The 22,495-nt window shown below is 38.0% G+C and overlaps 2 protein-coding genes across 3 annotated transcripts; both read right to left on the bottom strand.

Annotated features, from left to right (window-relative positions):
* Window positions 1-19: 19 nt before the first annotated feature.
* On the bottom strand, window positions 20-10,300 carry LOC103719946 (putative L-ascorbate peroxidase 6, chloroplastic/mitochondrial). 2 transcript variants are annotated; one of them, XM_088709532.1, is made up of 12 exons: window positions 9,055-10,300; window positions 8,825-8,944; window positions 5,744-5,864; window positions 5,575-5,675; window positions 5,404-5,491; window positions 4,590-4,657; window positions 4,418-4,504; window positions 1,154-1,228; window positions 1,003-1,080; window positions 817-921; window positions 596-676; window positions 20-482 (listed from the first exon to the last, which is right to left on the bottom strand). In XM_088709532.1, exons 1-11 carry the CDS (start codon window positions 9,274-9,276, stop codon window positions 614-616), a joined length of 1,128 nt encoding a protein of 375 aa, XP_088565658.1. In that variant the 5' UTR covers window positions 9,277-10,300; the 3' UTR covers window positions 20-482; window positions 596-613. The 2 variants fall into 2 exon arrangements, with proteins under 2 accessions (XP_088565658.1, XP_008807656.3); XM_008809434.4 differs by having other exon boundaries at window positions 8,825-8,953; window positions 9,055-9,425.
* Window positions 10,301-12,254: 1,954 nt separating this feature from the next.
* On the bottom strand, window positions 12,255-15,457 carry LOC103719943 (DNA-directed RNA polymerase subunit 10-like protein). Its single transcript, XM_008809432.5, has 4 exons — window positions 15,301-15,457; window positions 15,057-15,115; window positions 12,641-12,735; window positions 12,255-12,533 (listed from the first exon to the last, which is right to left on the bottom strand). The coding sequence occupies exons 1-4, from the start codon at window positions 15,334-15,336 to the stop codon at window positions 12,508-12,510; spliced, it is 216 nt and encodes a 71-aa protein (XP_008807654.1). The 5' UTR covers window positions 15,337-15,457; the 3' UTR covers window positions 12,255-12,507.
* Between the last annotated feature and the right edge of the window lie 7,038 nt (window positions 15,458-22,495).

The following is a 22,495-nucleotide window of genomic DNA, read 5'->3' as shown; positions in this document are numbered from 1 at the left end:
GACCAGTTAAGCCATTCACTTATGAAAGGCACCTATAGCAATTCTTAAGTGCTCAACTTCAATAATTGGTTATTACCCACGTCTCAAAATTTTCATGCAAAACTATATTTCAATGCTAAACTAAAACCAACTCCTAATTCCCGTAAAATGGCACTGGAGATGGGTAAAAGCACAAGCTAAAACGAAATGATGTTCAGTTTCCAAGCAGAGACGCCAGAAATGCCAAGGCAGCAATCAGGATCATGATATTGAAAATGTAATTGGATTTAAGAGGCTTATCTGGGCTGCCTCCAATTGCTTCATACCATGCCCCCTTCTGCCTCATGGCCTCCGATAGCTCTCTTTGCATTTGAAGTATAAGGTTTATTTATTTCTTTTACTTTCTCAATCTCTTTTCCAAAGTATTCACACTGTTGGAAAAGCTTCATCTCGTGTTATTAAAAGATGCAGCAGAACAAAAGATATTTGTTGATTTTTTAAGCCTGCAAGCCATGAAAGCAGAACACAGAAAATTTCCTTCAGAAATCGATCTCACATGTCCGCAGAGATAATCATTCAGGAGTAGGATAATAAAGCAGAAAGGTTACCAACCTACCTTTTTTTGGCTAGAAGACTACTTGGCTGCCACAAATTGCTGTTGTGCTGTGGTTTTTGAGTCGTCATCTATTGAGATGCCCTGGTTGATAATCCCCAGTACAAGTATTATTTTAAAGAGATAGAAGAAAAAACTGCAGTCTCCCTTCATTCCAATTTATTATATAAATGAAAAATGTCAAATAACAAGCAAAACCTGATTAATTTGATCCAATGACTCACCTCAGAAGGATCAAATTTGGCACCCAGACTGCTAAGTTTCGCATGAGCTTCAGCATAATCCTTGAAAAATGCATCCTGATCCTCCGCATATTTCTCAGCATAAACCTGCAAATATTACAACATGTCATATATGCATAACCTTCAAGTTGGATTCTCCTGAAGGCAATATAAGTTTTATCTGTTTACCTTGAAAGAGGGGTCCTCAAACAAAACAGCGTCCGTAGGCAAAACTAGTAGATCCTCATCTCTTCGTTGTTTGATATCCTATCATCAAATTTGCATATAATCTTCATTCAGTCTGATGAGGGGGTTTATTGGCACACCAGAAAGATCTTACCTCGAAATAGCTGTTGTCAAACTTCAACCATTGCACTGTCCATGACTGTCCTCCAGGTGCTCCAGGTCCATCTTTCTGTCAAGAAGCAGACAAAAATCATACCATTAGCACAGCACAATATCTCACATATTGCAGAATGGTGCACTAAAATAGATGTCACTTATTAATAAAGATAGATGTAATTTAATTCAAAGATACTAGTGATGGCAAAAATCATGAGAAGTATGTTGCACTGGCCATGGATTTGATCCAAGTTAAGGTGGGAATATACTGCTAGGGAGGGGGGGTGCAGCAGGTGCTAGGGCTGATAACGGGCCAGCTCATGCTGCCTACTTATGGCCCAGGCCTGGCCCATGTAATGTAATACCAGCTCAGGCCTGCTAACATAAAAAGCACCAATCCTAGACCTAGGCCCGGCCCATATGCATCAGGCATAGGCTTAGCTCAGCCCATAGCCAGGTCTGTCATAGGACTCCCCCACCCAACCTCTCTCTCTCTCTCTCTCCATTAGTGCGAGTTTTGGCGAGACGGTGGAGCCGCTCCTCTGCAACATGGCAGTGACTGAAAGACCCATTATTCAATGATTCTCGACCGTCGACACAAATCCCATAAAGGGGATTGAGCTCCCATGGTAGTTTTGCAGATGGCTGGCAGCAGAGGCTTAGGGCTAGGGCCGGAGGAGCAAAAGAGGAAAAGCAAGCGGCATGGTGCTTGAGATTGGGGGAGATGATTATGGCCTAGGGCTAGGCCTGCCCAAATACAGCTTAGGGGCTTCGTGAGCCTAAAATTTAAGGCTCAGGCCTAGGTTCATAGTCCATGCAACTCAGCCTAGCCCATCCCAGTTAGGTGGGCCTAGGCTAGCTCAAGCCCATAATCAGCAATTTATTCAACAATGTAGTGATTAGCATTATGATACTCATTACAACAATATTTCCAAACTAAGGTCCTGTTTGGCATTATTGTTGTTTTTTTCTTTTGTTTCTATACAAATTAGTAAAATACCACATGGAGGTCGAGTTTGAAGATAGCATTTGTGCAAAACTTTCGCCATCCCTTTCATTTGTTTTCACTCTTTCATGAAAGCAATAATGCTTTGCTACCAAGAACTCTTAAAGATGTACTATTTGAAAAAACAAAAGGGTTTCATCATACATGTTGTTCAATCTAGTTCATTTTCCTTCTAGGGTTTTTTAAACAAAAACAGAAAACAAAAGCAGTACCAAACAGACCCTAAGGCGAGAAGAGTGGGCATGCTGAATCGTACAATTGAGGAACTAGTGGTAGAGTGTGCAAGCCAAACAAGAATCCGACTTAGCCCAAGATGACTTAGGACCTTATGTATAGGTTTGGCTCACCTTAAACTGCTTAACACAAAGCATATTCAGATGAGATCCAACCTATGGACCTCAAATTGAACCCATTACCAATGCTATGTAAGCAACTGGACATGCTCTCATGAGTTGTCCGAACTGAACATGATACAATTAAGTAAAAACTTAATCCAAATATACTTCTGACAAGAAATATGTAGGGAGAAGTAGATGTATGAAGAGAGTTTTCTTAACATGTCACTTTTCAATAATTGAATGAATTAACTATAAGGGACCACTTTGGCTTCACAAGATTGGAATTCAAGTCTTTTGCCATTTGACATTGACTTGTATGCGATCACTTGTGCGAAATGCCAATTATGATCATACAGTGTGACCTTCTATATGACATATGCTATGCTTATAGAGAACATGTTGCATCAAAACACACAGATTTTCAACAACCACTGTCATGCCACCACTATTAGCCATTTAGCATGCCAGCATATATGGACTTTAAACATCATTTATATTCTAGTATAATTTAGCTAAAACAATGTTTTTGAAGTTAATCTTATCAAATAAGATTTTCTTATAATATAGGTGTGCAAGGTGACGTTTCCTTCCAACAATTTTTTTAGCAACAATCAATATGTAATGAGCACGGGAAAGAAAATCTTATCTTCAACATTGTGTTTTAATGCGAATCAATTTCCTCTCTTGGGCTTTTTCCACAAATATTAGTAACCAACTCGATCAACTAGAGCTTGCTTTCATAATCATCCATAAGATGTATAGCATGACCCATTACAGCTAGAGAAAGAAAATTTATAAAGCAACTGATTAATGGCATCTTTTGCTAGATTAAAAACTGGTTGTTCCCCAAGTGCCAATCTGATTAACCTCTGATATTGAAAGAGATCTCCTTGCATGTCCTTGGAAACTGTGGTGACAGTGAATCTCTAAGATTGGGGTTTGGAGTCCAATATGAGGCTATTTCATGACAAGCTAATTCTCTCAATTTCTCATCTATCTTGAATGCTATACATTCGTTAACAACCCATATCTGATGTTAAGCCGAGTTATCTTAGATTGATGGTATAAGGGCAACAAGCTTTGGCACACCTCATTGCTAATGATATTTGGATGCAATGGCCTCCCTTAGACCAGTCCTTATTCAATATATTCACTTATGTGCTCATCAAACTGTTGTAACAATGGGATCATTTAAAATAGGGAGACTATTTATACTATTCAAAGAAATCTTTGCTTTAAACAAGCATCAATCTTGTTCCATGTTGTCATATCTCAAGCCAATTATGCTATATATTATGCTTTCAATTCAGGTTCATCCTTCCATAAAACTTAGGACATTCTAGGTCAGTGCCCCTTTCCTTCACATGAAGAAAGCATAAAATTGCTACCCCATGTCACTGCAAATTTAATCACCACCATTCAGACCATGAATACTAATAAGGGGTGCATGTGCTTGTGAAAATTCAAATCATATGTATTCAATAAAATCCTATATATTTTGAGACTATTTGCCTATTATTCTCTCTCTTCTTTTGTCCTTTATTCTGCTTGACAGCCTCCAACTTGTTGCCTATGCTAACCAACAAAACATATTTTGTTGAATTCCTCAATTTTATAAAATGATGTAAAGAAGAATCCCTAAATCAAATTTCAATACATTGAAATGGAACCATCATCAACTTCTATGTTTACCAGGAAGCTTGCAATTTAACATTTGGGAAGGTTTTGAAGAATGAAACGAAACAGGATACCTCTATATCTATATGGTGAACAGTTGCTATATTTGTTTACCAAGAAACCATTATCTACAATTAAGGGAAAGACTTTAAATAAGATCTCAAAAGAGGCATGTATTTTAAGAAAATATACTACTCGCAACTTAAAAGATAAACAGGCAATAAGAATGAAAATAACATACTGTATACTTCGTTTCTGGTTTGCCCCAACCACTACGCTCCGGTCTGGACCTTCCCAGAGTATGTGCACCAGATAATGCAACAATCTCCTGCAAGTGAACACCACACAATTTAATGGAGGCTACTGGCATGTAAATACATCTAAGCTTGTAGCATTAAGTATGGTGTGTAAACCTTGTCATTAAGGCCCATTCTGTAGAATACATCCCGTAAATGAGCAGCAGGTGATGGCGGGCCAGCAGCTAAACACAGAAAGTAAAGTAACACCGTTATTCAAATAAAAGTCTGGAGCAAAAGCAGGAACATGAGTGGCATCAAAATGTCAAACTTCACAGCATTATCACAAAAGCATCATTAAGAAAACCTTACATCACCATCACTATTGTGATGAACTATTAACATGATTGTTTCCATTTTAAGCCTAGCTAGGTGATGCCGTCAAAGTCCATTTATGATGATGAGCGATAAGGTGCCTATATTGATGATATACTGCATGTGTTGCAGGGTGATAGTTACAATGACGATAGTATGGCGGCAGTGACAAGTGGTAACAATAGTTCCATGAGGAAACCATGGAAAATGGATGATTGATGGAGAAGTAGTTGAAGACAGGAAAAAGCAAAGGGCTGTCCGTGTTGGTGGTGTCATAAAATGCATTTTTCAAATGGATTTGAATGATCTAGATATTAATTGTGTAAAAGACATTTAAATTTGAAAACTAAAAGGAATGTCAATGGAACATTTCTTATGCTTCAGGATCTTGCAGGCAAAATTTACGATGATTGATTAGAAGGATCTTACACATCATTCTGCTTCTTCCCATATAGTACATTCCCAAGGAGAAGATGGATTCACCTTTTTTTTCAACAAATAGGTCAAATCTTTTGTGACCCCATGTGTTACATCATCAACTCTAATGCTCAAAAAAGAGACAACCATGTGTCTCTGCTTCAATGCACAAAAGACAAATGTCAGAATGCAATCTTACCAGGAAGCTTCCCCTCAGGTGGGCACTGCTCAGGTCCAGATACATCTACCCTTCCATACTTCATGGGGATTTTGGGGCAGCCAGCCTCCTGAGAGATGACAATGATGCAAGATATAAATAATCATACTGACAAAAACCACGTGCAGCTGGACAAAGTAGATAGAACAGGACCTCAATAGCTGTAGCACTGGCTAACTGGAACAAGTCTGCATAAGTAACACCAGAATACTTGTCCTTGATAGGCTGAAGAAGCTTTAATGCATTTATAAGACCTGTAAAACAATGTAAGCAGTCCCCCATAGTAGCAAAAAGTAGATCATATATGGCAGAGCATCAGTACCAGCATTGGCTGCATGTTTTAGTTCTATTTCAAATCGCAGGCTTCCATTAGCTCCACCCCGTTGTGGCCATTCTGCAATATTCTTGTCATATGTACCAGCATCATGCCATCCTAGACGAACCTATGCCAATACTATGACTATCAAAAATGCTGTCTTTGCAAATGTTATCAGTTTATTTCCCAAAAGGATAATTGGATTTCAAATAATTATAGTTGTCACAAACATCGCAACTGAGCAACATTTTGACATCAAAATAACACATATTGTATGCATAGTGAGTACTTTCCACCACTATTTTGCCTGGTAGACATAGAGTTTGTTATAAGCTGGCAACAAATAGAGAGGCTACCTTTTCCATATATCAAGATCAAGTTATTCTGATGGCTCTGACTGAGCCAAGAGCAAAGGGAAAGATCAATATCACTAAAGAAAAAAAAAAGAAAGATGTTAAAAAGGGGAGGGGTGAAGAGAAAAGAAATTCACCTTGCACCATTTATACATCAGAATGTGACTTGTTAGGACTCAGGATTGAAAAGAAATGAAAGTGCCACTTATCCCTTGGATATTAGTATTATCCATTCCATCCAGCAAGAGGTGCAACAGGTGCACCAGAACATGGATAAAGAAAAAGCAATTCCAAAACAGCACTTGCTAGCCTCCCTTTGCACAGTAAAACCTATTCAAGTTTTGTCAGGCCACTTTAACTCACACCTATCTATCAGAACAAGAAAGTCACCCATTATAACAACATTAAAAGGCTACAATACCTATAAAATCTGTGTCACAACAATAAGCACCAAAAGCCTTGCATGACAACAGCATGGGGCTGGAACTTTATGTACACCATTTCACCATCCATTTCTACTAAGGTCTCCATTCCTTGTCAGCATATGTTATTTCAGACTCTTCTTTGCAACTTCCATGTGTGTCTTTTTAAGTCTGTACTCATATTTTTTGAACATCCGGCACACATCCAAAGACCTCTCTTACCCTCCATAAATTATCTTGCATCGGCCTGAACAATCTCAGACAACCTTGAGCACTTCATCCACAAGAGGTGCAACTCCTCCTTGAATTTACCATGCATTTATATTAACATTGTAACGTCTGTAGTGGTATCTTATAAGCATGGATCCTTCTTATTGTTTTAAATTTTGTTTATACAACATGTGGACCAGATAATTGTCATGTAATTTTTCTTTTTGCATCTTCAAGGCATGTTGTAAGTAGATAATGACAGCTCCACTTCATCCAATCATTGAAAACTACTTGTAATATAATCTTCTTAAGCACTAACAATTACACATTAATTTTGACAATTATGATTTGTTATGAAATGCATGTTAATTTGATGATTATGATTTGCTACAATCCTTAAAAACTGTGAGGCGGAACTGGAAAGCCTGCCTAAATCCTAAAAAAAATAAAAATTCCATATAGCTTCAAGCTATACCAAGTAAAATATTTGAACAGATCCAAGTTAAGCATAAGAGCCCCAGTAATATTAGAGCCAATGTATTTGGTGTGACCATCAAATCTCTCAACAGCCACCATATGAGAATATACTGTATAAAGATCATATCACATCCAAATCAAGCTTGGATGACATGTGATCAAGTGAGAGATGCTAAGTCATCAAGAAGTGCATACTCAATGATTGGTTGTTGAGAGAAGTGTGTGCTCTCTTTCTTACTTTCATTCCTCTCTCTCTCCTCCAGCCTCTATCCTCAGACGACACTATCTAACGGCATCCCGTCCACATTCGATGACAACTACAATGTCCTGGCCAAATGAGCCCTCTCTCTCTCTCTCTCGAGTGAGTCCGGAGGACTTGGCCTCTCTCTCTCCCTCCCTCCCCTTCTTCCTCTTACCCCTTTCCCTCTCCTTCCCCCTATTTCAACAGATCCAAGTTAAGCATAAGAGCCCTAGTAATATTAGAGCCAATGTATTTGGTGCGATCATCAAAGCTCTCAACAACCACCATATGAGAATATACCGTATAAAGATCATATCACATCTATATCAAGCTTGGATGACATGTGATCAAGTGAGAGATGCTAAGTCATTAAGAAGTGCGTACTCAATGATTGGTTGTTGAGAGAAGTGTGTGCTCTCTTTCTTACTCTCATTCCTCTCTCTCTCTCTCTCCCCTCCATCCTCTATTCGCTGACGACACTATCTAACGGCATCCCGTTCACATTCGATGACAACTACCACGTCCTGGCCAAGTAAGCCCTCTCTCTCTCCAAGTTCAATCTCTCTCTCTCTCAGGTGAGTCCAGAGGCCTTGGCCTCTCTCCTTCCCTCCCTCCCCTTCTTCCTTTGACCCCTTTCCCTCTCCTTCCCCCTAGTTCCAATACATTGTGGTTTAGCACGAATGTACCTATACTTTACCGTACTGGTCACTAGCTGATATGACTCTCGATACCAGTCCGGTGAACTCTAGGTGCAAGCAGTCTATCTTAACTCCATAAGATTCTCTTCCAAGAACTATCTGCAAGTCGCGTGATCCATTATATTTCTTATACGGAATATGTCTTGTAATAGCAACATGAATCCACGGATTCTAGGTCACGATCAATCTTGAAATGATAGGATAAAATCACGGCAACAGCAAACACTGTTCAGGGTTTCCTGGTCATATGATTTGAATCCATGTCATAATCTTTGAAAGACTTTCATAACCATCAAATAATTCAAATATATTCCACAGATTCCCTTTGCAAGCATACTGATCCAGTTAACCCAAATCTTGCGTCTTCTCACGAGACCAATCCATTTCACATCAAACCCCATTTATTCCACAATTTAATCAAGAAAACACCAATCCACAATGGTGACATCCTACTTCAAGAACTTGAACAAAAATTAAGTCAAACAAGAACTCGAATACCTTTAGTACATGATACGCACATATATAAAACGTAAAATGAAAATCAAGAACTTGAACATAATTAGGTAACACAATCCAAATCCAATTCACCTATCCATTGAAACACACCAATCATTCTATAAAATATACTAAATAATTAAAGAAACATCAAGAAATGCTGCGTATGGATGCAGTGAAGAAAAACACACCAGAATTGGGTGGCAGAAGGTGGTCTTAAGGAGCTCCCTGATATCCTCTCTTGCGCTCTTCAGCTGCGCTGGATCCGACGCCGAGCACACGGCGGATGAGCTGATCGCCCGGCTCGTTGCCTGTGGCCTCTAAGGATCCCAGCACACCCAAGAAGAAGGCATCAGTTGAAAAACAATCAATTTCCTAATTTCTTGATCAACATACCAGTCGGGTGGAGAATAGGGCGAACCTGGCAGAGGCGGGGGCGGAGGGAGGAGAGCGGAGAGGAGGGGCGGAGGGCGGTGCGGTGGCCGTCCGGGATGAGGTGGATGGAGCGGAGGGCGGCGGAGGCGCGAGGCGGAGATGGGAGGAGGGGGAGGGACGATCGGGCCACCGCCGCCCGCCTGGCGGCTGCAGCGGGGAGGAGGCAGGCACCGAGGTAGGAGGCCGTGGTGGAGAGCCGCTCTGCCATCGCTTCCCTCAGTAGTGGTGGCTACGGAAAGAAGTAGGAACCCAAGCGAGGAAGACGAAGACAGGGGGGTCGGCGGCTTTCTAAAAACAATTTGGGCTTCCAGTTCCAGCGGCTTCTTCTTGCAGTGTTTGGTTGGCGCTTTGTTTATTATTATTATTTTTTGGTCACGGTTTCAAGGGTTTAGCCCGCCTTTTTTGACGGCATGGCGTTAAGAGGGATCGCTTTGAGGCATGACGCATCAACGTTCCGTAACGGTGTTATTTAGGGTTTAAATCGCCTCTCTTTTTTTTAAAATTTATTATACAACAACAGTTTACACTATTTTGACATACATGCGGCCAACAAAATCAAAAAAAAAAAAAAAAAAGTGCATTAGAGGGGCGCCCCCAGCTATGGCCAAAATATCTCTCCGAAGTGCTGGGCTGCATATGTGGCGATCCAGTTTGCGTCCCTATTCACCTTCTGGTACATATGCACGATTTGTAAGGCGCTACAGTCTACTGTCAACCTGCCTTCTTTGTGTAAGAGGGAATGCTTTGAGGCATGACGCATCAATGTTCCGTAACTTCATTATTTTACACTCGTCCATTGACCATAGGACCTTGATTTGTCTTAATATTTAAGTAGTGAGTATTATAATGGCAATAGTGGAATGTAAAAAATGACATTATTTTCCAATAACTAGTATTTAATATAAAATTAATTTTTTCATCTCTTTTAGGAGATATATTAAGAAAATTGATTTTTGAAAAGAGTGTACCATTTTATTTGGAAAAATTGTCTCAATGTAATAATGGTCATTATTTTTCTTATAACATACTATTTATGATAGTAAATAAAGTATTTTAAAGGTTGTTACGATGTTAAAGAGCCACTTTTTGATAGCAATCAAAGCAACACAAGATAGGATAAGAAATTGAGGATTGATAGGATTTGTCTGTCTTGTGTCGATGCCTAGTTTATGGATGACTGCTGAAAACATTGTCCGCAAGATTTGTGAGACTAGCCATGCAGCTCGCATAGCCTGTAGAATGGAGTCATACACTGAGAGAATGATATGCAAGGAGGGAACCCAGCATTAAGCAGCAGCAACATGGGTGATCTCTGTGCAAAAGCCCATGGACAGGTCTGATTTCGTTGTGCGATATATGACACACCTTTGAATTAAATTGGTTTCTACCTAACTTGACCCCTAGGTACAAAAACCCCTAGTGTGCAGATTATTTTTCTTTAGTTGGTCAGACATTAGGCTGAATCTGTGTTCTACTCAATCCATTTTACTTTGTTTGCATGACTCCTTATTTGGCCTAGACTGATGTATTTATCTCGCAAGCATGACAGCATGATGTGACAAGAGGTAGATAAGATCTCCATCCAGGAGAATGGATGAGATATAGGGGGTGGGGTGTAAACGAGCACTTTACCATATGAATCACATAGTTGGTTCCTTGGAGACCATTGGTTGGTTGATATTAGCTGCTGAAGCTCGTTAGTTCACTGGAAGATGCACCTAACAAGTCAAAATTTATTTTTAGTATTTTGAGTAAATTATAAAAAATTTTCTGAGGTTTATGTTTATTATACTTACATCCAATAATTTGTAAAGCCTATGTTTACATCTAGTTCAATTAACCATACTAGTCGAAAATTATCCTTAAGTGAGGAGGAGGATAATTACATTTTCTTATATCCTTGGATGGCTGTTATATCATGTAAAATTATTTTAGTCATTTTAATTTTTTTCTAACATAGGATTTGAATTCCATTTAAAACTAATAGTTTGACTAACGTTTTGTTGAATTATGAGTTAAAGTATTGGATAAAAATAATCTCGAGAGAATTAGCGTAAGTTTCTCATACTATTAAATATAAGTATAATTTACTCGGACAATTTTTTAATTTACTCTAGTACCCTTTGGGAGACTTTGACCATTTTTCTCTCTCCAAAACCTCTATTTCCTAAAATACTTCGAACTCATACAATAAGTAGGCCATCTCAGTGGAGTAGCCTAGGATGCATTTTCTGTTTTCTTGAATGATTTTCCATGCATGCTTCTAAATTCTTGTTGATAGGAATGCATTATGATGTATTTGCTCTCGAGCACTTTAATAGAGTTCTTCACTTTAACCCCACAAAAAAAAAGTTCCACATAATCAGCGAAGAAATGAAGAGTGGATTACTGAGCCTCATTTGAATCTTCACAGAAAAATACACACACAGCTCCTTAGGTTAACATTCCAACCCTCTCAACAATGTGAATATCTAATGCCATGCCCTCAACAGCATTCCATTCCCCCATTCCTCCCCAACTTGGACATTTCAATTTGGTTGACACCTACAACAGCTGATCTCGTGCAATGGTTCTGAAGCTCAGGGATAAAATGCCGACATATCAGAGGACAACATCAAAGCAAGATGATAACCGATCGAGAGGAAGAAAAACAACAATGGCTCGATAAGATCAATGTAAAGGACGCAAGCATTTTAGGTATCATATAAGATCAAGCATGTGCCATTGAAAAATGAAGCAATATCTCAATTTACAGAAGATCAGTTTTACCCTGCAAGTTAAAAAGCAGGGTAAAGCAACAGGGCCTAGTGCATAGGATGAAGATGTAAACCTGATAATTGAAACACAACAATGAGTATAACAGCAGGTCAGGTGTGGCACCAATCTGAATATGTGAAGCCAAATTACCTCAAACTTCATAAGGGCAATAGAAGCCACAGCTTTGGCAGCAATAAGCATTGGGATTAAGGTAAAAGGGGTTATGCTAACGAGTAATGACCATGCTGGCGAGGGTTTGAAGATAACAAATCAAATAGGCTTGAGCACTAACCAATACTAAAGTGAATTTCAAATAAATGGCTCCAAAATGATGGGCTAGGATTTGTTCTTTGAAGACCATCTGAAAAGAGAGACAACACTCACAAAGGACCAAGATTATTTTAAAAAAAATCTTCAACACATAGTACATTCATCACCAAGACATAGTATCTTCAAAAGATTCATAAACCAGCATCAACAAATTGTATCTTCAACACAATTAATGTTCGTAAACTATCATCGACACAGTACATTCATTTTAACTCGCATGTCTGTCTCTTGGACCCACTTCTGAAACAAATATAATACAAATCAGACCATCTCTACGAGACCTACAACTAGATGTCATGCCACCCACATGATGATGTGATAGAAGAAAATCCACATGCCACCTGCTATCGCCTTAATTGGGGTCTGTTTTCTCGAGTGCTGTTACAGGGCAAATAAAAATTATGAAAGAGGAAATGCAATATAGCATACTTGAAATATGAGAGGAAATGGACTACAAGACAGAAATAATTAGTTGAACAACTTACTATTGTAATTTAGCAACTTCTCGATCAGGTCAACATGAGTCATGAGCATTCGCCTGCAGCAATAGCGAACTAGACCCAAAGCATCCAGCGCATCCCTAAGAATTTGGCATCAAGAGCTCATTATCCTTTTTATAGTTGCAGCTATAGATGATGGAAGTTGAGCTATAGATGATGGAAGTTGCAAGAATCATAATTCATCTAGATATATATTTCAAAAGGAGCAGAGACTAATTATTCCCCATCACTCAGAATGCATGCATAAGAACATACAAAATATTAACGCACGCATGTTTTCCATATGACATGGTCAAAAACTGCCAACTTGTAGATAATATATAAACAATGCTCATATGATTGATGTAAATTTCCTTTTCTTAAAAAAATCATCGTAATGCCACAAAAAATTAAGAATACTTTACAATTCCCATTATTAGCCAAGATAAAGAAATATTTAAGGAAATATCAAGTCATGGAGCAACAATTATCCAATTTCAAATATATAGAACTTTTCTTTCTTGAGATGATAGCACATCTTATGACTACGCGAAATGATAATAAGTAGGGAGGGGCTAAAACGTTAGGAACCCGTGTCTATGAGTAAGGGTGAAAAGAGCATCTCAATCCTAATTTAAGCTTCCATGAAGCTTTGGTTACAAATTAACAGGCAAGGATCAGATGTAGACATGAACACAATTCGCCAATTTCAGGAGGAATGGAGTGGAAGCCCACAAATATGTAAGAAGAGGATCAGAGGAGCTGGAATAAAGAAGACAGAAAGCCCTTCTCTTTTGCAACCAATATGTCATCAAATGCTCAACATTGGGTTTAGAAAACTGACCTCTAGTAAGTCCTATTTGTAGTTAACTTGAGTAATTTATAATTAGATTTTATATCCTAGGATCATTCCAAGACAAGAATAAGCAAACCATTACTGGTTCAAAGCAACACTATTGAAAATACAGGACTCTATTATCACACAGAACAGCCAGCATGCTACAAGCCTACTTTTGGTTCAGAAACAATGCACTGCACCCTGAGGCTCTGACTTACACAATTTCACTAATGATGAAAATTTTGCTTGTATTTGGTTTACAATTGATAAAAACATGCTTTCGCAGCCCTTCATGCATACAAGTAGAAAATAAGGAATCATGCAGGTCCATTCATTGTGGTTATAGTTCTAGTTAAGTTAATATGATAAAGTTGGACTATCAGTTACAACGAATTGTTTATCAGTGATGAATCAGCTAAATAAGCTATTTAAATCAGAAGTTACGTATTTGACACAACAACGTAGCTGGTTGATTATGATTTTTATCTTTAAACTTTTTGCCACTTATTTTTCATGTTCCCACATTCTCCCTTTTTCTACCTTGTCAATCTGTTTCTCTCTTTTTCTTCCTTTACTGTTCCTTCTTGTACTATATTTTTCTTTTCTTTTCCCTTTTCTTTCTTTATTCTTTATTTTCTTTTCAACTCCTTCAGCTTTTCTTTTCTCTCCTTCTTGACTTTCTTACCCCCATTACAGACAATACAGCTACATTTGTGTGTTAACTATGCTCAAGATAGAAACGGATGAACCCTTCTTCTAATCCTTTTCCTCACATCCACGCCAACCAAACATAGCAAAAGAATGAATGGTTCCCAGCATTGCTGGTCAAGGAGTTCCCACTTCCAGCCTTGCCAGCCTGAGTTGAGGAATTGGTCAGTAAAAGGTTAGCTACTGAGTCATAACAACCGGCAAGGTAACCTAGGATGGGCATTAATACCATGTATCCTAGATAACACAAATTTAGATGAATGGAGTGAAGAAACCTTGAATCTTGAACCTATCATCATCTTATAGTCCATTATATCAAAAAGTTTTCTTCGAGCCGTTTACTTGCATTTTCAAAAATATACTTGACAGGGAAAGAGACATGAAAAGAGTCATGGATGTAAAAGATAATGAAAAGAACAAGCCAACATGTACTTTAACATGCATTCAGTATTTAAAAGTTTAAAACACGATCCTAAGCTCCAACCAACTTTTTGACATTTTATGGGATCTTCGCATGTGGTTTTCTTGCCAGAAAGCAATGTCCAGCAGAATAAAAAAGCTATCTGTGTTTCTTTTTCTGTTGCTTTCCTTACTATCGGCTACAACCACCATAAACATGTACTAAGAAATAAGAGGAAAACAAATAATAAAAAAAAAAGATTCCAGTTTCACATCACATAATTTGACACTAAAACTATAACCCAGTGGAGTCCCTCGCCAGTTAATTGGCCAAAGCAAATTAACCTTCGAATGGAGAGGCACAGACTTGATTCCAATTAGGTTAAACATTAAAATAGGAGGAACACCATAGGAAAATCCCAAAATCCATTCCAAGAAAGAATAGAAAGGAAGCAGATTGAGAAAAAGGATCGGTACCCCTCAGAATAATCCGCCTGGAGAAGATCGAGATACGTATCCCACTTGTTGCCAATCACCTGAATAAACACCCAGAATAGATTTATAAACAATATAGTTATATGTCAAAAAAAAAAATTAAAAAAACAAAAGCAAAACCCTAACACTTATGAGGAAGAGGGATTCGAAAACCCTAGAAAAACTCCTAGAGATGCCTTATCTGAGGAGATTAAACAGGTGGGAATAGTAGAGAGAGAAAAATAACCTTTCCACACGTGAAGCAACGCACGGGAATGATCATCTCTTCGTTCCTTCGCCGGCACCCGAAGTCCGCTTCGTCTCCCTTCCCGGGGTAGCTTCGCTCGGAGTCGGAGGAGAGAGGGGGCCGAAAGAGGTTTATGGGAGGAAAAATCTATTTCACGAGGCTCCCCGACATAACCACAAATTATTAATAAATCCCTGACTTGCGAAGTAATGAAGTCGTTACCCGGTTGCCGACTTTAAGTCATAATTGATAACAAAAAGTCTCTGTTATCTTTTGTCAGCAAGTAGAATCTAACATTAGCATTAGAAACTTGCACATATCAAATGCAAATGAACTATGACTAGGTTTGTTGTTTAAGAATTTCATTCCTCAGGAACCATAATGCTTTCCATCTCATAGTACTATCTTAGACAGTATTACTAGTATGTATATATTGATTATGACAAATGCTTCCCTTTGATGGGTCTTCTGTCCTATGAGAACTGCAATTATTGGGTTAATGATCATTTTCTTGGCTGCTGAAAACAGAAATCCAGGATTTCTGAGTAATTTTGCGAGATCATCGAAGATTTATTGAGTATGATATTTAAGATTTGCATCTCTTTAAGTAGGTGGTAAGACCATTTCTGTTACTCTAGTCAAAATTACCATTGCCTTCTCATCACAGGCCAGGGTATGAAATGCTGAAAGAATTTTTGAGATGATAGTTCAACATTTATGACACTGAATGAACGTGTGATTTTTTTTTTTTTTAATGCCCTTCTTTCCTTATATTCATAATCTGTCTTTTGTGGCCATTCAGTCTATGCCAAACCTAATGAAAGAGCTCTATTCCTTCTTTATTTCTTCAAAAAAATTTCTCTGGCCTCGCCATGGTTTTTGCTTGCAGGTGCAAATTGACAATGCAGAGTTGTTAACAAGGTTGAGAACATGGCAAAACCATTGCGTCGGGAAATCAGATTGACCTATTTGAAGAATAATGAAGGATTGTTTTGTGTTCAGAAGCCAATGTAGTGGCCAAAAGAACTAGCATCAAGCACATTGCTGAAGTATATGAATGAATGACAAATTTAGGTAAGCTATTGTTTTTTTGCTAGTTATCCCATATGGCGATGAACTTTTCTGCTGCTTTCTTCCTCCATGACGGTTCCTGGTGAGATTGGAGAGAGGTGATTTGCCACAAGTTGGTTCTAGGTTCTTATGTTTTTGGTAAATGGATTCATTTTTGAAAACCTTAGGTCTAATGTATTTAGAGATACAGCGACGCTAGGTGCAGACCTACCATGAAAAAGAACATAAACCTTTCTGTATAGAGGATGTTAAGTCCAGAAAATTTTTTATCAATATACACTGAAGAGATTGCATTGCTAATTTCTTCCATCTTTTTATTCCTATCCATTCATTACAAAGACCGGGTGTAAATTGCCGATTCCATTAATATCTTGTATCAAAAGTTTAATCTTGGTGGCTGGGGATTGTAGTGATAATGAAGTTGAGCATGGATCATCATAAGTCATTAAAATTGCAGACGAGTCTGATTTTTTTGGATCAAGCACCTTGGCAGCTAAGATTTTGAAGGGATATGAATCAGTTGTGGTTATTGGTTTGAAGACTAGCTGGTAGCATTAGTTGAGCAGCAGAATATCTGAATGGAGAAAACCATCCATGTCATCGCAAACTGCGAACAGATTATGTCAGGAACAAAAAAATTAAATACTGATCCAAGTCTAGATTCCAAAATGTGTTCATACTACATGAAATGGAAGCCTAGATGAAGACAGATGAGTGGAAGTTGCAACTTTGGACTAAATGAGATGTGATTGAAAATTGGCATGACATCTAACCAATTTCCTGAGAGCTTGGAACCAAGACCTTGATCAGATTTTTTTTTTTTTTGGTAAGTCGGCTAAATTAAACCTTGATCAAATATTTAGAAACAAAATATACCAAGTAAATCTGAGACATCTGCTCGACTTTGTCCATTGTATCTTTGCCTACTAGCAATGAACAGACCAAGAAAAGAGAGAGAAACGGCAGGAAATGCAAAATAATGATACAAAGAAACATAAATGAAAGGAAATAGAGGAATAAATGGGAAACATGAGGAATTTACGAAGCTTATGTGCATACAAATTAGGGATACCAATGGGGATAGTTACTCAAATATTTTATCTATTTGTGAACCGAATGAGACGGTTCTAATAAATAGAGATAATTTTGGCAATGGTTTTAAAAACCAAAAACCGTTTGGTTTTAGTTTTGGTTTCGATTTTGGTGAATTTTTTAATCCGAACCCAATCAGAAACCGAACCCAAAACTAAATATATAGTAGCTTTTATATTTAGTATAAATCCTAGCCCTCTATTTGATTTAATATGTACAATCCATAGACCATAGATAGGTAAATAACTAAATGGACAAACCTTAGAGTCTAGAGAAGCAGCTTTTTTTCTCCCTTGGTTCTTCTTCATAATTAATGTATTTATTAGACTTGTTTTTAACTTGAATTACTGTATTTGTTGGATAGTTGTATTATTATTTTAAAATTATTGAGTTTATTGAACAATTGTATTATTATTATTATTATTGGATATATTTATTAGTTGAGATGATATAAATTATATAAAAATTATAGTTGATATTTTTAATTTGAATATTCACATATGAAAAAATTGAAATGAACAAAAAAAATTAAATAATTTTCGGTTTCTTTTTAGGTTTTTCTTTTGGTGGTGACTATAGCTTTTTTTCAGTTCCTGATTTGAGTTTCGGCTTCGGAGAGCTGTGGTGGATTTCAGGTTCATTTTCAGTCTTTTCATTAACCACATCGAATCCACCTTACTGTGACATCCCTAACATAAATCTTCCATGAGTGGTGTGAACATAGACAATAGCTTAGAAAAGTATTTGTGGTGTGTCAAGTGGCTACAAAATACATCCAATCTAGCATAGATCTGATTCAAAATGCCAAGATTCAGCCAATCTAGCAACTGTTCCATGATTGGGTGCCGAAGCCTGAAAAAGCATGATACTCTTCAGCCCATGCAACACGTTCTACGAAAGTAGTGACATCGACAACCTACTTGTTAAGGTAATCTATTTCCATCAGCATTGGCATCGATTTTCTTCACTGCAGGACGGAAATATTGGAACGTGACAAGATATAACAAGACGTGTGGGAGTGTGGGACCTAGGTTTGATCTTCTCTTTGACCTGGTTTTCAGCTGAACTTTCACCCATCCTAATCTTTTAGGACAATGTATATATTTTGGATACTCTATCATTGAAGAAAAATTAGCAACACTCTAGTATTTGGAATATTGGCACACTATGTGAAGCTAATGAAAATGGTCCCTAACGTTTGACCAAAATGAAAGGTAGTATCACTAAAGGGAAGTGGACATATGGAATTCCTAAGCTTCACTAATGATGAAAGGGAAAAGTGGACCACCCCACAAAATACAATTAAAGCACCTGAATCTGACGGCAAGCATAATCTCAAAAGAATGGCTTTGGTAGGCACGGCCTCGACAAGAATGACCGTGATGAGAACGACCTCGGCAGGCACGACCTGGGCAGGCACGACCTCGACAGAGCAAAGCCCTATTGACCTCGAGCCGACCTCGACTCCACCAACAATCAAGCCGGTCCGCTTAAGGAAAGGACCATCAAATCCTCCATATCCGGAATTAAATCCCGCAATCTCCGCCACAACGGTTGTCAATATTTGAATCCACGCAATCTCAACTGATCGCCAGCTAGCCCGAAATCTCGGGTCATCTAAGGTAACTCATTTAAACCAAGATTTGCGCATTTACGTCCGATTGCGTGTAACCGCGTCCCCCCTCCTATAAAAAGCTTGGAAATATAAGCTTGTCTTTTTATAGCCAATTAGTTTTAAAAACATAAATATGATAACAATGGCGGAGGCAGTGGAGCTGCTAATGTTGATAGGGTGGATAGTAGCGATATGGCGGCGGCGACGATGACACACGGCGGAGGTGAAATTTATGGTGGTGACAAAATATACAATTTTTTTTTATTTTCAAAATATAAAAAATATTTTTATTTTCTAGAATAACAAAAATATTTTTTAAAAAAATAATACAATAATATTAATACTAAATATAATTTTTATCCTGATTTTTATAATTATATTTTTAAAAATAAAAAATAAGAAATCTAAATATGGTACCATGCGAGCAGCTGATGTTATTAGAATCCAAGTATCCAACCTACAAGCCACCACGTTCTCATCCTTTATTCGCTGAAAAAACTTTTTCTCGAATCGCCAACCCCATGCACCTGCGAGCTGACTTTGCTGCATATATGCCAAGCTCTGCGTGATGCAAGGCGTGTGGGGTCTGGAGGGAGAAAACCGTGTCCTTCCTATATATTATATGAGACCTCAAAAGATTGCTCGCATTTCGTCTCTGGTCCTCTCCCTTTCTCCTCTTCCTCTTCGATTTGTATAGGGTTTAATATATACAAGCATGAAGGCGAGCAGGGAACAGAAGACCAGCTCTTCACATGAGAAGAAACGGAAGAAAATACCACCAATAAGAGGTGAAATTAAACGGCAAATAATGGGCTCCCTACTGCACAGCATCAGGCTCCTTTCTAAGCGTGTCCTCTCTTATGTTTGTTGTTCTTCAGATACCTCTATTTAGTCCTGTAATCTGTTTATAAATATGGCTACATTGTGGCATGTAAACTACCTTGCTTCTTCTCATTGGAAGTCTAATTTTCAGAGATAATAGAAGTAAATTTTTCTTAATGTTGCCTACATCCAGCTTTGGATTGGTATTATTCCATTTACAAGGTATTGTGAACGGCAAGGAGAGGACTGCAGTGAAGGTGACGTGTGTGAAGTTGATCCATGCAAACAAGAAATCCGAATGGCTGCAAAAATTTGGGCTGAGCGAAGCCCACTACTGAGTTTGATCGATTCCTTTGGTTAGAAATCTCATGGATACGAGATCAGCATATGCAAAGTAAGCAGAAGGCATGCAATGTTGACAAAGTCCACAATATAAATTTTTTATCAGAGTAATTTTTCTGTATCAGCAATCTGCTAAATATTGACGATTTCCATCATAAATATCTCGAGTTCGTATTTATGCTTCCATGGCAAGCTCTATCCGTCTCTTACCACTTGCAATTCAAATTTTTCATAGTTCTTGCTCATATTTTAAGATCATAGATATAGATTAAGAATTCAAGAAAGCTTGGACAGCAGAGGTTGCCCCTAACATGAACACTAATTGAAACAGGATTCATGAAGCCAACACCAAATTGTCAATATGAGCCTAGTCAATTAGAAGTCAATTTTGTTGTCATCATTAAATGATGGGAAATTTTGAAGTAGATCCCATGGGATGATCATTCTCAGCCCTCGATCCAAGGGTTAGGGTGGTCCTGAGGTTCACCGAGTAACTCCTGACTATTGTATCAGATCGAGCCAAGGCTCATATATATCAGTAACTCTCAGCTGGCCCTGTTGATCCTAGAGGACATTTTGGTCCTCTTGTGTATGTGGGGTTCGGGCAGGCTGTGATATTGGACCTTTTTTTTCTGATTAAGAGCCCTCTACCCTATCATCTTAGACTTTAGAGTCTTTCATATGCTAAAATGAGTCTCTAAAGTGAAAGACCAGGATCCTAGGAGCTAAGGGAGTCACGGTCCCATTTCGCCCGTGTCGGTTATGAATGCTATCTTGATTGATCCATTGAACACAAATATGGATTGTTTGAGATATTTCATGATTTGTGTGAATTATGCCACACCGTATTATTTAGGTTTTTTTGATTAGTATACTAGTGCATAACCAATTTGGACTAAAGATATGCCTACATAAGTTTTCAAACACTTATCTTTTAGTGCATAACTAATATGACGCTAAACACATATCTGCACACATGTTCTTATGCATTTGTCTCATCTAAATCATAACATCCTTCCCGGTCAAGAGTCAATTCAATCAAATCTAATCACAAATACTACAGATTGCGATCAATCTCATATGGGCCCATGCAATAATAATCCCGGTCCACATGAGCCATAGATCCAATTCGCTTTGGTACCATATATGTTTAGGCTAAAGAAGATGTTAGTGTCAATTTCTACAACTAGTGTCCATCAAGTTTAGAAGCATTTGACTAAGATCCCGTAAGATATTCTGCTATCCTTTGTCAACATCTAGAATAGTGCGCATTAGAAACTTGTTCATATCAAATCCCAACATATTGAGAAAAGCAGATTTGGACTAAAGATATGCCAACATAGGTCTTCAAACACTTCTCTTTTAGTGCATAACCAATATGACGCTGAACACATATCTGCACACATGTTCTTATGCATTTGTCTCATCTAAATCTTAACATCCTTTCCAAGTCAAGAGTCAATTCAATCAAATCTAATCACAAATACTACAGATTGCGATCAATCACATATGGGCCATGCAATAATAATCCTAGTCCACATAGGTCATAGATCCGATCCACTTTGGTACCATCTATGTTTAGGCTAAAGAAGAGGTTAGTATCAATTTCTACAACTAGTGTCCATCAAGTTTAGAAGCATTTGACTAAGATCTTGATAAGATATTCTGCTATCCTTTGTCAGCATCTAGAATAGTGCGCATTAGAAACTTGTTCATATCAAATCCCAACATATTGAGAAAAGCGGATTTGGACTAAAGATATGCCTACATAGGTCTTCAAACACTTCTCTTTTAGTGCATAACCAATATGACGCTAAACACATATCTGCACACATGTTCTTATGCATTTGTCTCATCTAAATCTTAACATCCTTTCCAAGTCAAGAGTCAATTCAATCAAATCTAATCACAAATACTACAGATTGTGATCAATCTTATATGGGCCCATGCAACAATATTTCTGATCCACATGGGTCATAGATCCGATCCACTTTGGTACTATCTATGTTTACGCTAAAGAAGAGGTTAGTATCAATTTCTACAACTAGTGTCCGTCTGGTTTAGAAGCATTTGACTAGGATCCTAGTAAGATATTCTGCTATCCTTTGTCAGCATCTAGAATCCACTGTCCGCATTAGAAAGTTGTTCATATCAAATCCCAACATATAGAGAAAAAGTCTGATTTTTAAGAAATTTCATCCTTCAGTTATTGTAATGCTTTGTGTCCCATGATACCATCTTGGCTTGTGTTAC

The sequence above is a fragment of the Phoenix dactylifera genome, chromosome 13 (genome assembly GCF_051530095.1).
Source record: "Phoenix dactylifera cultivar Ajwa chromosome 13, Ajwa_hap1_PhDact_Kaust_v1.1, whole genome shotgun sequence".
Lineage (NCBI taxonomy): Eukaryota > Viridiplantae > Streptophyta > Magnoliopsida > Arecales > Arecaceae > Phoenix > Phoenix dactylifera.
The sequence above is the reverse complement of the archived record's forward strand: the minus strand, read 5'-3'. Positions and strand labels throughout refer to the sequence as shown.

Excerpts from the sequence above, each read along its gene's own strand:
- LOC103719946 (XM_008809434.4), bottom strand. The coding sequence starts at position 9,276 with ATGGCAGAGCGGCTCTCCACCACGGCCTCCTACCTCGGTGCCTGCCTC. Across the intron at positions 8,954-9,054 it reads TCCGCCCCCGCCTCTGCCAG|AGGCCACAGGCAACGAGCCG; the intron begins GTTCGCCCTATT and ends TGGGATCCTTAG. Across the intron at positions 4,505-4,589 it reads GAATGGGCCTTAATGACAAG|GAGATTGTTGCATTATCTGG; the intron begins GTTTACACACCA and ends GTTCACTTGCAG.
- LOC103719943 (XM_008809432.5), bottom strand. The coding sequence starts at position 15,336 with ATGATCATTCCCGTGCGTTGCTTCACGTGTGGAAAG. Across the intron at positions 12,736-15,056 it reads CAGGCGGATTATTCTGAGGG|GGATGCGCTGGATGCTTTGG; the intron begins GTACCGATCCTT and ends CCAAATTCTTAG. Across the intron at positions 12,534-12,640 it reads GAAGTTGCTAAATTACAATA|CACTCGAGAAAACAGACCCC; the intron begins GTAAGTTGTTCA and ends GCCCTGTAACAG.